The sequence below is a fragment of the Pan troglodytes genome, chromosome 11, assembly GCF_028858775.2.
Source record: "Pan troglodytes isolate AG18354 chromosome 11, NHGRI_mPanTro3-v2.0_pri, whole genome shotgun sequence".
Classification (NCBI taxonomy): Eukaryota; Metazoa; Chordata; class Mammalia; order Primates; family Hominidae; genus Pan; species Pan troglodytes.
The window spans coordinates 24,845,139-24,857,771 of NC_072409.2; the positions used below are offsets into that span (position 1 = coordinate 24,845,139).

General features: G+C 55.0%; 1 protein-coding gene across 24 annotated transcripts in view; it reads right to left on the reverse strand.

Moving 5' to 3' along the window:
- Positions 1-4,191: 4,191 nt before the first annotated feature.
- The window catches only part of RGS3 (regulator of G protein signaling 3), a 135,258-nt gene continuing 126,816 nt past the window's right edge, over positions 4,192-12,633 (reverse strand). For 21 of the 24 annotated variants that reach the window (XM_063787573.1, XM_009457121.5, XM_063787576.1 and 18 more), the window contains 5 exons: positions 10,564-10,628; positions 7,433-7,534; positions 6,985-7,046; positions 6,200-6,366; positions 4,192-5,162 (listed from right to left, as the gene is read on the reverse strand). In XM_063787573.1, the coding sequence (XP_063643643.1) occupies positions 4,977-5,162; positions 6,200-6,366; positions 6,985-7,046; positions 7,433-7,534; positions 10,564-10,628 (582 nt within the window). In that variant the 3' untranslated portion in view covers positions 4,192-4,976. Of the gene's footprint in view, positions 5,163-6,199; positions 6,367-6,984; positions 7,047-7,432; positions 7,535-7,625; positions 10,629-12,633 lie in introns of all 24 variants that reach the window. The other 3 variants (XM_063787586.1, XM_063787587.1, XM_003312242.6) reach the window with 1 other exon arrangement.

Here is a 12,633-nt window from a genome sequence, read left to right on the forward strand (position 1 = left end):
TCCTTAGAAAAATTCTGCCCACAAGCCAAAGAGAACCAGCATCAAAAGCCCCCATCTGCAACTCCAGCTGAACCACTAAGTCTCGCAGACTGGCTGCAGGTGTGGATTCTTTTGGAAAGCCCTGGCTGAGGCTGCCCGGAAGTCAGGGATAGAGGTCCCCGTCCCTGTTCAGCCATGACGGGCTGTCCACTTTCTCTGAACCCTAATTTTCTCATTTGTAAACTGAAAATAATACTCAGCCCTTCCTCCCAGGGCTTTGTGAGGATCGATGGCAATGAGGCATGGAATGCGTGGTGTGGGCCTCTGCGTGGTCCTGGCTCCTATATCTACCTGCCGCCTGGCACTGCCCTCCCCACCCACAGGCATGCCTCCACTCTCTTCTGTACCCGGCAGATGGGATCAGTCCCACAGCTGTTCCTCAATCCCCCACTGCCTCCTCCCACCCAAGGAAGGGGGCACCACTTTCCTCCTCCCTTCCCTGGCTAGGGAGAGGACAGGCAAAGCCAGATGTTCCACAAATGCTGCCAGTTGTTAGCAAAACAACAACCAACAGGTGGCTTCTTTGAGACCCCTGTCAGGTCCATTGCTTGAGGGCCTGAGAGCTCTGAGGGAGAGGTGGGGCTGTGGGGAAGTCGCCAGGAGCCTGAGGTTTGGGCAGGAAGGGAGGTGAAGCAGAGAGGCCTTCTGGGGTGGGATGTCAGTGGGAAGAGTTTGGGGAGGGGACAGTAGGTTAAGGGACAAGGGGGTGCAGAGGCAGGGAGGTAGGGTGGGGAGCTGAGAGTTTGGTGCAAGCGAGAGGAGCAGGGAGGAGTGAAGCTGGAGAATCTGGTGGGTCCAGAGGTGGCTGCCTGGGCAGGAGACCTGCAGGGGTAGCACTAACCTATCCCTCCTTCCCCACCCTGCCCCAGGACCCGACTTCAGATGGAGAGAACTTTGGAACCCCCAAGGGCTCCCAGGCCCTCCTGAGCTCCATCATGGAAGGAATCAAGCAGAAACTCTGGGGTCCTAAGCGCTGGGCAGCAGTTTAGACTCAATGGTCTCTTCCAAGCTGGAGAGTCTAGGAGGACATAGCTGGCCCAAGACAGGTCAAGAGAGCACGTCACTCACATGGCAGAGGCCGAGAGCATGAGGGACTTGACTCTCCCACCAGGAGCCTGGCTGCAGTTGGCACCTCGGCAGCTATCATCCAACTGAGTGGCACCCCCTCCTGCTGGCATCCAACTGAGTGGCACTGCTGTGCCCTCTTGCCTCTCCACCCACCCCAACCTATTTGCCAGCTGACCCCAACTGCTCCCAGCAGGGCCAAGACTGGGCAGCAGTATGGGAACAGGCTGTTTCTCACTTACTCCCTGGAATTGGCTGGCTTTGTCCTCCAGCAAAACTGTTCCTGGAAGGACAAGGATCTGGGGTCTGAGACTAAAGGCCCCCCCATCTTCTCTGGCCTGGGCAAGTGGAGAATGTGACCTGTGACCCTGAATAATGAGATTGCTAACAGCAGCTCACGGTTATGAAGCACCTACCCCACGCCAGGCACTGAACTAAACTTGTTGTATGCACGACCTCGCTTAGTCATTGCAACTCTGGGGTAAGTGCCAATGCGCACAATTTATAGATGAGAAAGCGGAGGGAAAGAGAGGGTACATGACTTCTTCAAAGATTTGCAGCCATTAGTAAATGGTGGAGCCAGAGACTGAGCCCCAGAGCCTGACTCCAAGGCCCTTCAGCTCTGCGGTGAAGAGTGCTGCTTCCCTTCCCTCCCCTCAGTCTTCCCATCTGTGGGATGGGGAGGAGCTGGTTGGAATGACATCACAGCTCTGTGATTCCACGTTGACCACTTGGAATTGCCAGAGACCAGAGAGCACTGCTCCTTCCTCTCCTGTGAAAGAAAATGGGTACCAGCCCAAACGACACTGTACAGATGAGGCAACTGAGGCCTAAGCGGGCAGAGAATGTACCCAAGGTCCTCCAGGGAGCCCAGGCAGGGCCCAGGGCAGGGGGACCCAGACGCCTTTCTAGTCTGCCCTCCAGCTGCTCTGCACAGCCAAAGCCGCTCGGAGGCCAAGGGAACCAGGGTGTGAGTAATGGAAACCAGGCAGTGGGGCCTTCCGAAATGGGAATTCCATCTGCCTGACTTTGTTCTCCCGGACTTTGGTTTCCATGGCAACTCTGGGAACCGGGAGGTTGGGAAGGTGGAAGAGGGAAGGCCTGGCCCTAAACTGAATCCCTAGAATATAAAGAACTGGAAAGGTGGGTCTCCTTGTGGACCCAGTGGCTCCTCCCAGCAGAAGATGTGAGAGACGCCAGGTCAGGCAGGGAAGTCCTGGGCTCAGACCCAGTACTGCCTCTACCATTTTGGGGGAGTAGGGAGTAGTATTATAGTCTTCCCTGGGCCCCAGTTTTCCCAGCTGTCAGGTCCCCAAATCTCAGGCCTGGAAAAAACCTGGAAGGTTCCCTTGTTCAGAATTAGGAGCACGACTCTTCCCGGGCCCTTCCAGCCTCTGTGAGACACTGAATCTCTACAGTGGGAAAGCTCTTCACAGCTTATAAAGCCCAATGACAATCACTGCCAGGTCCTGGAGAAAGACCCAGCGCCACTCCTGGAGGGGCTCACCCTCTGGTGCCAACATGTATCAAGCACCTACGGTATACCTGGCCCCAGGTTAGGACCTTTCTGCAGAACTGGCTCACTGGCTGTTCATCCCAGCACTGAGAAGACAATAGAATCATCCCCATTTTTGCAGGCTCAGGGATGGGCAGTGACTTGCCAAGGTTACAGAGCAAGTCAGTAGCAAAGACAAGACTCAAACCCAGGATTGCCTGATTCCAAAGCCTTTGGAGACAGAAAAACCCATGCCTGACTCAGTACGGGCTAGTCAAGGAGAGGCCACGGCTGCCGGGGAGCAGAGGGAAGGGGGTTCTCTGCTGACCTAGGCTACTGTTGTTGCACAGAAGATTCTTCCAAATGGGTTTCAAGGGTGAGCAAGCATTAGGGGTCCCATTTGCAAGCGGGGCAGGAAAAGTCAGGTGTGGTCAGAGCGGCAGTCAGACAGCCCTCCTCTTCCTCCTGATGAAGCCCTGCTCAGCAACTGCTCCACACCCAGGCCCTGGCCCTAGTCCCCTGTAACCTTGAAGAGGGCTCAGTCCAACTCCCTGAAGGCCTCCAGAGACCAACAATTCTGATCCTGTCACTGTGCAGAGGGGCCAACAGGGCTGGCCTTGCCCAGGGAGATGAGTAAGGGGAGGCAGGGAGGAGGGAGTTGTACAGCCCCATGTCATCTGCAGCTCCAAGTCTGCAGGACCCCAGGCAGGGAACAAGATCCAAGGAGACGGGGCCCAGCTCCTCCTGCATCAACTCCATCTAGCTTAATCTAAGACAGCCCTGCTGAGCCAGACCCCACCCTGGGCCATGCCCTGGCCCCTGGGAGGTTGTATATGTGGGGTCAGCTTTGGCATCGGCTTGGCCTGGACTCTGGGCCTCTTCTGCCCACTTCTAGGCAAGTGGCCCAGGTCCTCCCTTGAAGGATGCCCTGGGCCTTTCCTAAATTCGCATCTTCTGTTAGGTAGGAGGGGAAACAAAGGCACAGTGGGGAAAGCCTTACCCAGGGCCACAGAAAGACTCTGTGAGTCCTATCTCCTGTCTCCACAGCTGTTCCTTCTGTCCAGAGGCCTCCATAAGCCCACCACCACCCTTCCTGAGATTCTGGCCCCGTCCACCTTCACCAGCCATCCCTGCACCACGTGAAAGTTCTATTCAAACCTCAGGGTGTGGCGAGGCAGAGAAGTGAAGGAACTTGCTGAAAGACATGTGGCCAGCTGGCGACAAGCAAGGACTCCATCCTGTAGCCGGCAGAGCCCAGGCTTTGCAGACAGTCAGACTTGGGCTGAACCCCTGCCACCTGCTGGCTACGTGACCTTCCCTGTTGTGCTTCCATCTCCTCATCTGTAAAATGGGGATAAGCCCTACCTCCCAGGCTTGGGGAGGAGATGCAGTGACCACTAGGATGAGTGGCACAGTGCCTGGCACAGAGGAAGGCGTGGGAGAGCAGCCCTCACCAGTGTATCAGTGTATCGGGCTCCAGGATGGGGGCAGGTGATGGCAAGAGAGCAGTGGCTGAATCAACAGCCCAATGACCAACCCTCCCAGCCCCAGCCACCCTGGGAAGGCTCAAGACCAGGAACACACAAAAAGGGTCAAGAACAAGAAATAACACAGGCCTTTTATTTGCTCCAGAACTCGGCTACTGTGTGGTCTGAGGGTGCCATGCTTTCCCAAAGCCCCCGAGGGACACTCCACCCAGGGGGTGCCAGATCTCTGTGTGCAGCCAGACTGCAGTGTCCCCCCAGGCTGCCTTAGTCCAGAAGGCCAGCTGCCTGCCACCGGTGCCCGGGAAGAGCATATCCCCTGAAGCTGGAGAATGGTGTCCACCTTTGCATGGCAGCTTCTCCCAAGGCATTGGCTAAAATATTGCACTTGTAAATCAGGAAAACTGATGAGGCAAGGGTTTCCTATTACAGGACGACGTGCCAAGCATCCAACTACTATTTAAATAAATAAAACTCAAAGTGGGGGTCTGAGCTGCAAGCTCCAATGGCCCTCTAGGAGGGCCCGAGAGCCCAGGCCTGGACCTCCTGCCCCATCAGCCAGTTCTTTAAGGAACTTGGTCAACGCGAAGCCTCCGCGGTCTCCGCAGCAGGGAGCAGCAGCTCCAGATCTGGCTTGGCCAGGGCCCCTGACCTGCCAGGGTCTTGGGCCCCCTCGTACCGGGGCAGTGGGGACCCCACGGGGCCCATCCTTCTACTCCTCCAGTAGCCTGGGCCTCTCTTGGTCCAGGCCTCGCTTCCGTATGTCTATCCATCTGTCCAGAGACACAGCCTCTGGGGGCTTGCTTGCCCCCTCCGTCACAGGGGGGAGGGAGGCAGGTGGGCAGGGGACCCAGCCCGCCTGGTGTGAACGCTGAGCTCGACTCCAGTGGCCCCTAAAGCGGGGGACTCATCTTCTTCTGGTTAATAAGGTCCAGGTAGAGGTCAGAACGGAGAAAGCGAGGGTACGAGTCCTTTTCCATGAGCCCGAAGATGCGCTTCTGTGCCAGGTCGAAGCAGCCCCGCGTGACGCTCTGCAGGTTGTCCTTGGTGTGCTCCCGCGTGTAGGAATCCAGGTTGACCTGGGGAGGCAGAGGGGGACATGGTCAGGGCTGCCTGCTGGGGACTGACCCTAGGGCCCATGTGCCTGGAAGGGACCCATCCAGCCTCTCACCTCCAAGCCCCTTTGCCCCACATCTTAAGGTTCATCTGAAGTAGAGACCCCCAGACCAGAGGATTCAAGTCCTGGCTCAGTCATTTCCTGTAGGGCTGGCAGCATTTATAAGGCTGAAAATACCACCCTGAGGGTTAGGCTTCCTGGGTTCAAATCCTAGCAGTGCCACACCTGGGTGTGTGACTTTAAGCAAATTACTTAAGTGCGGTGAGCTTCAGTTGTCTTATCTACCAGCTAGAAATAATAGTACATTCCTCAAAGCGTGAAAACCAAGCAAGATCATCCATATAATGTGCTTTGCACATAGTGCCTGGCACACAGTAGGCACTCAATACATGGGAGCAATTATGATTTGTCTCTCTAAGACTGTCTCCTTTTTTTTTTTTTTCGAGACAGGGTCTCGCTCTGTCACTCAGGCTGGAGTGCAGTGGTGCGATCTCGGCTCACTGCAACCTCCGCCTCCCGGGTTCAAGCGATTATTCTGCCTCAGCCTCCCAAGTAGCTGGGACCACAGGCGCCCATCACCACACCTGGGTAATTTTGTAATTTTAGTAGAGATGGGGTTTCGCCCTGCTGGCCAGGCTGGTCTCGAACTCCTGACCTCAAGTGATCCGCCTGGCTCGGCTTCCCAAAGTGCTGGGATTACAGGCATGAGCCACTGTGCCCAGCCTGTCTCTTCGTTTCACAGGTTGTTGTGTGGATTAAACATGAGAACGCATACATAAAGGGCTCAGCACATGCCTGGCATGCGGCAGTGCCTTGGTGGTGGCCATTTTTATTACTAACTGGGATTCTGTTCTTCCCCTGATCCTAGCTTGCATCTTCCCTGCTGGGTACCTGGGCTCATGGAGTCATTCTGGCCTCTCCCCTTCCTGTGCTGCTGGCTGCCACCTTGCAGCTGAAGGGCCACTGGGCCCTGGGGATTGGAGGAACAGAGGGTCCTACCTCCTTGCATGCCTGGATCGCGATGTATTCAGCAAAGATCTTCTTGGCCTTGGATGCCATCTTGGACTGTGACTTGACCTTCTTGAAGTCCTCACAAGCCAACCAGAACTCCAGATTCTCCTCGCTGAACTCAGTGCGAAGGAAGGCTTGGAACACTGCTAACCCGTCTGTGAGGAGAACAGATCCTGGGGTAAGAGGCAAAGTCAGCCTCTCCTGCCCTTAAGATGCCCCAGCTTACTCCTACAGGACTTTGAAGATGGGCGTGCTGGGAGCTGAGTACAATGCCCGTCCCCGACAGCCAGGAGCCCTGGGATGTGGCCCCAGCCCTGCCACTGCCTCTTTCAGGGTCTCAGTGGGGTCTCCCCCTCTCTATGCCTCAGTGTCTTCATCTGTGAAATGGGGACTATCGATTCTGTCTCCCAGAGCCCTGGGAGGAGCCGATGGGACCCTGCCCATGAGATGGCAGGCATATTTGGCGCCGTGAAAGCCCTCAGTACGTAGAAATGTTTATTCTTATTCTGGGAATATGGATCTGAGCACACAGGTCCCACGGGCCTCCGGCAGGCAGTGCCAGCTCACATGGATGGGGAGGGGCTGGCAGAAGCTGGCTCCAAGGCCAGACCAAGGGCCTCAGCTTGGGCTCAGCCCCTCCGCAACAGCAAGGACACCCTGACGGTCGAGGAGAGGGAAGGCGGCCTCTCTAGCACCAGCTACACAGGGTCTGGATGGGGGCGAAGGGGAGAGGGAGAGAGGGCACAGGGAGTGGGCAGGCAGGCCCAACTTACATTTGTGAACCAGCAGCTTCTCCAAGGACTCGCCCCACTTGAGGGCTTCCTCTGAGGTGGGCCTGAGGGGTGAGGGAGGAAACACAGTGAGGGCACTGAGAGGCTTGGGAACCTTGGGGGAAGCTGGGCCAGGCGGCCTTTGTTTACTGCCCTGGGCCCAGTCTGCAGCTGAGCCCAGCTGGGGCGCCCAGGAAGGAGGGCCACCCTCTTTCCCGGGGCCAGGGTCCCTTCCAGCCCCCATCTCCACCCCACCTAGCCTTCCCCCTAGGGCAGCTGCTCCCTGTGAGGGTAGCTGCTTGCCAGGTACCCAGCTCCCTCTGTGAAAGCCTGTCTCCCCAGAGCTGGATCAAGCCGGCAGGCCCCTTCCCCTCAACCCTACCACTCAGTCCTACTCCCCGGGGAGCCAGTGAGTTCCCCAAAGGGTCCCAGGGTGCCAGGGAGGACCTACTTGAATGACTTCATCATTTTGTCTGCCTTGCCCGCGGGAGGGGCTCCAGGGGACTCATTCCGCCGTCTGAAGATCCCCAGCTTGTTCTTCATGTCCTTGGCTCTGGGGACAGAAGCAGAAAAGAGGGTTGCTCAGCCTGGCCCACTCGCCCCTGCAAATCCAGAGTCGGGAGAGCTGGGTCGAGGGCACCTACTCCTTCATCGTGTGTCGCCTCTGCAGGTTCCCGTTGCGAGTGAGGTACATGCCTCGGAGCATCTCTGTAGGGCCCCCCACCTTGGGGCCGCAGATTGGTCTGCAGGAGGCACCACTCTGGCTCCTGTCCCCCACCCCGCGTCCTGGGCAGCAGGCAGCAACGGTGCAGGCTGCAGCCACACACGCTCTCTGGAATCCTGGCCTGATGACTGGACTCCCGGGCACAAGCCGGGGCTGGGACTCAGACAGGAGGAGCCAGGAAATGGGAGGGACCAGGAGGGGGAGCGGAAAAAAAAATTCCTTCTGGCCAACCCTGAGAGGGAGCCGTGAAAGGGGCATGTGTCTGCAAGGGACAGCCTCTGGGGCCGCCCCGGCAGGAAGCCAGTCCCAGCTATTTGTGACTGGCCTCCTCGTTACCATGGCAGCAGGGCGACAGTGGTGGGGGGTGGGGGACAAGTCAGCAAATTGCTGAAAGGGAAGGAGGGAGCCAGGGGAGGCACTGCCCACCGGGGTGGCAGGACTGGCTATTTTTAGCCAAGAACCATTTTTAGCCTTGCCGGTCCCCAAGGAGGCAGCAGAATTCAGCACTGGGTGAAACTGCTGGCAAGAAAGGAGTTAAATGCCTCTTGCTCATGTTCACCCCTCTTTTCCCTAGACCCCCTGTACAGGGCGCCTCCCAGAGAATGGCTCCTGCCAGCCGGCCTCTCAGCCTCAGTCACCTGCATTGGCAACATCCAGTCATGAATATACAGCAGGACCCCAACATCTTAGTAGTTTTAAGCCTGAATAACTTCAGAAGTACAAGTCCTATAAATTTACAAAAACACCATTTTAAAGTTAATTATTTAAAGCTGTGTGCATGGTTTTGTGATTTTCGAATAATAAATGTTTCACTTTAAGTTTTGGTCTCCATCCTCCCAAAGATGGAAAATGCTGACTCAAACCAAAAATGAAAATGAAAAATTGATTATTCAAAAATCACATAACTAAAGACGTGCAAAAGAAATTTAAATAATTAAACTTTCAAGGGGGTTTGGTAAGTTTGAAGCATTTATACTTCTGATGCTATTCAAGCTTAAAATGGCACTAAGACCTAGACACCCTGTCTAATGAAGGAGAGTCCTGCAGGGGAGGCTGAGCCCAGGCTCTGGAGCTAGTCTTGGGTTCAAATCCCAGCTCCAGCAGTTACCAGCTGTGTGCCCTTTGACACGTTTCCTGACCTCTCAAGTTTCCTATCAAGGTTTTTTCTCTGTCAAGCTGGTTCCTCAAACAGAAGCCAGCAGGCCAGGTCTCCAGGTCCCAACCCCACCACTTTCTTGCCACGTAACGTAGCCTCTTTGCACAGTAGTTTATTCATGTGTAAAATAAGGGTAAGGTCAATAAGAAAGAACGGAACGGAAAATAAAAGTAGTGGTAAAGATTAAATTAGATTACATATGAAATACACACAGAACAGTGCCTGGCATAATAAACATTAATGGTTATTCTTATTATTACCGTAGATGTTCTAAGACTCTTCGTCTAAGCTTTTAAGAGTATGACCTTCAGAGGCCAGGCATGGTGGCTCATGTCTGTAATCCCAGCACTTTGGGAGGCCGAGGCGGGAAGATCACTTGAGGCCAGGAGTTTGAGAACAGCCTGGCCAACATGGCAAAACCCCCATCTCTACTAAAAGTACAAAAAAAAATTTGCTGGGTGTGATGGCACACACCTGTAATCGCAGCTACTTGGGAGGCTGAGGGACAAGAACTGCTTGAACTTGGGAGGCGGAGGTTGCAGCAAGCCAAGATTGTACTCCAGCCTGGGTGACAGAAGGAGACTCTGTCTCCAAAAAAAAAAGTGTGGGCTTCAGGCAATTCAAAAGGCAGCACCTACATTGAAAGGAGGCTAGACAGGGCTGTTCCAGCACCCGGGATGCCTGCCCTCTGCGCCACACACTGCTTCCCTACACCTCCCACTTCCAGCACCACATTCAACAGTCCTGGCACCCCCTGGATCCTCTCTCATCCTACAAAAGGTTAAGTGAAGATGGTTGGTGCAAGGAACTGTTTTGGTTTATGCATTTCACCTTGCTAAGAAAATGCAATTGGCTGTGGAGTAAGAGAAGCCAACAGTTGCTGCAGAAAGCTGGAGAGGTCAAGGCAGCTGGGGTGAGGAAGGCTTTCTAGGGTAGTGGACCCCACCCACGGTCAAGGCCAGAGAAGAGGGTTGCAGGAGGCTCCTCCCCATAGCCCAATTCCTGCCTAGTGGTGGGTGCTACAGGACCTGGTGGGGAGGGGCTTCCTCTGGAGGTGTCACTGTGCATGCACCCCACTGCCTCCTCCCTATACCTCCCCCGAGTCTCCAGGGTCTTAGGCCTGGGGGTAGAAGAAGACCTGAGAACCCACACACACATCTTTTTCATTGACACCTCTAACAAACACCCTATAGTATAAGAAGGCCTGAGTGTGGCCAGAAAGGCTTGGCGAGCGCGGGATTCGGCAGCTGGGCCAGCAGCGCCCCCTCCTGGCAATGCCTGAGACTATTAGCATTCAGGAGCTCAGGAAGAGAAAGAGGAACCAATGACTGTCAGTTCCACCCCTTCTCAGGTCACTCTTGGGCCCAGAGGGAGCAAAGGAGTTGTTGAAGTCACTTGGTCCCTGCTTGGCTCAGAAGCTGGGCTAAAGCCAGGGCAAACGGGCTGGTTGCCTCTGGTTCACTGTGGCTTCCGGGTACTGAATCAGCACTTTGCCTCACTTGGAGAGAATGCTCAGGACCCAGGTGACCCCACTTTGGGGTCACTGCAAAGTTCCAAGATCCAGTTTTTCCTTGGTGTCTGTCTGGGGTTGTGGGCGGGACCAGGCACAACCTCTTCTCCCCACCTGGACCCCTAGAGGAGAGACAAGCCCTGAGGCAAGGGAGGAAGAGGAGCGCAGAAGCCAGGGATCTTCCCAACATACAGGTTTTTGCTCTTTCTCTTCCGGGAGGCTTCATCATCATCCCCAACGGTGTCAGCCCCGCTCATCTGCGGAGAGAAGACAGACACGATGCAGTTTGGGCACCCAGGAACTCCTGCCTAAGTAAAGAGAGGCTCAGAGACCCAACATTCCCTGCCACCAGCCCCTTCCATCCCCAAAGCCCCCACCCGCGGCACACAGGTGAGAGAGGGAAACCCCACTGCTGGGAACAGCCTGGCCATGAAGTGGAATCGGCCTGGCAGACTCTCCGGCCACAGGGATCTCCTCCTGGGACAGTCAGGTCCCCAGCTCACTGGGGAGAAGCCAGACGGCTGGCACTCAGGACAGAGGCTTCACTGCAGGCAGTGAGCAGGTGAGAGGGCAGGGCTTCTGCTGTGTCACTAGGCCAATCCCTGCCCCTCTCTAAGCCTCTATTCCTTAATTTCTAAAATCAGGATCATAATGATTAAGTCAGAATTCTGAAGTTCAAAGGAGACCTGAGATGGTCAGCAGTGTATAAAATAAATCATTACACAGGCCTGAGTGCACCTCTCTTGCCTTATAGCTTTCCATGGCTCCCTAGTGCCCTCGGGATAACATTCAAACTCCGTAACACGACTGGATCTACCATCTTAGGATCAGGGCAGAAAGTTCCATTCAGTTATTCCTTCAGTTATCTCTCCAGCATGGCCCCTACTTCAGCAACCTCCTCAACTCTGCCTTCCAACCAACAGAAGGTCTTCATCTCCATGTGCAATTCCTTCCTCGGGGGATGCTTTTGTGAATCTCCCACCTGCATGGATGGATGGATGGATGGATGGATGGATATGTGGATAGGTGGATGGATAGATGAGTGGATGGATGGATGGATGAATATATGGGTGGGTGGGTGGATAGATGGATGGATGGGTGGATAGATGGATGAGTGGATGGATATATGAATGCATGGGTGAATAGATGGATGGGTGGGTGGGTGGGTGGATGGATGAAGGAGTGGATGAGTGGATGGATGGATGAATTACACCTTCATTTAGCTCATACTATAGGCCAGACCCTGGATGGGGCATAATTCAGATACTATCTCATTAAACCTCACAATAAACCTATAAAGTAAATAGAGGCTCAGAGAATTTAAGTCACTTCCCCAAGGAGACCCAGCATGTAAGTGACAGAGCTGGAATCTGCCTCAGTTCAAGGCCTGTGTTTCTCCACCAGAGGATGCTGCTACTAAAAAATGCAAGGTCAGAACACATTTTAATGTTTCCCATGAAAGACTCGGGAAGTGCTGCCTCCTTCCTGAGAATGCTGCCCCACCAGAGTTGTAAACACACATGTGTGTACGTGCACACAGAGGCACACACCGTATGGTGTGTGATTTCAGAGCAAGGGTTTGGAACCAGACCTGGATATAAATCCTGCTTTCACCAACTTTGGGTAAGTTTCCTAGCCTCTCGGCTTCCATTTTTTTAGCTATGGCTTAGGCATAGTGACAGCCACTTCACAGGGCTGATGGAAGGTTCACCAGGATAAACTCTGGACCCCAAGGCCCAGTCCTGGCACCCACGCTAACCTCAGTAACCAGTGGTCATTGCCCAGTGAGTGTTACCACTGTCACCATTCAGGGCACCCTTCAGTGCACATACAGGCTGCACTCATGCTGGCCTGGCAAGGCCATGCCCAAGGCCCCCACCCGTGGGAAAGAGCCCTCGGGCCCTGGGCTTCCTCCCATTCTAACCTCAGCTTCCGTACTTTATCGGCTCCACACAATGGGCCTGGGGACCACTCCCACCCAGCCGCCATCCTCAGCCTCTGCGCTGCTGGGAAATGGGCTCTTCCTTCCACTGTGGGGAGGAGAGTGTCTTCAGCAGGGACTGACCCAAGCCCAGCAGCCTGACAGAGGGGCTGGGCAGCTCTGGCCCTAGGAGTCAGCCCCCTGGGCTGCTGGGGAAACCCCAGCACCAAAAAGAGCCTGTGAGCCAAGGAGAAATTGAGGTGAAAAAATCGGGTTCTGATTCCCAGCCCTAGGGACTCACCATAGCTGCAGGGAGGCTTTGGCCTCTGACCTTGGAGGGG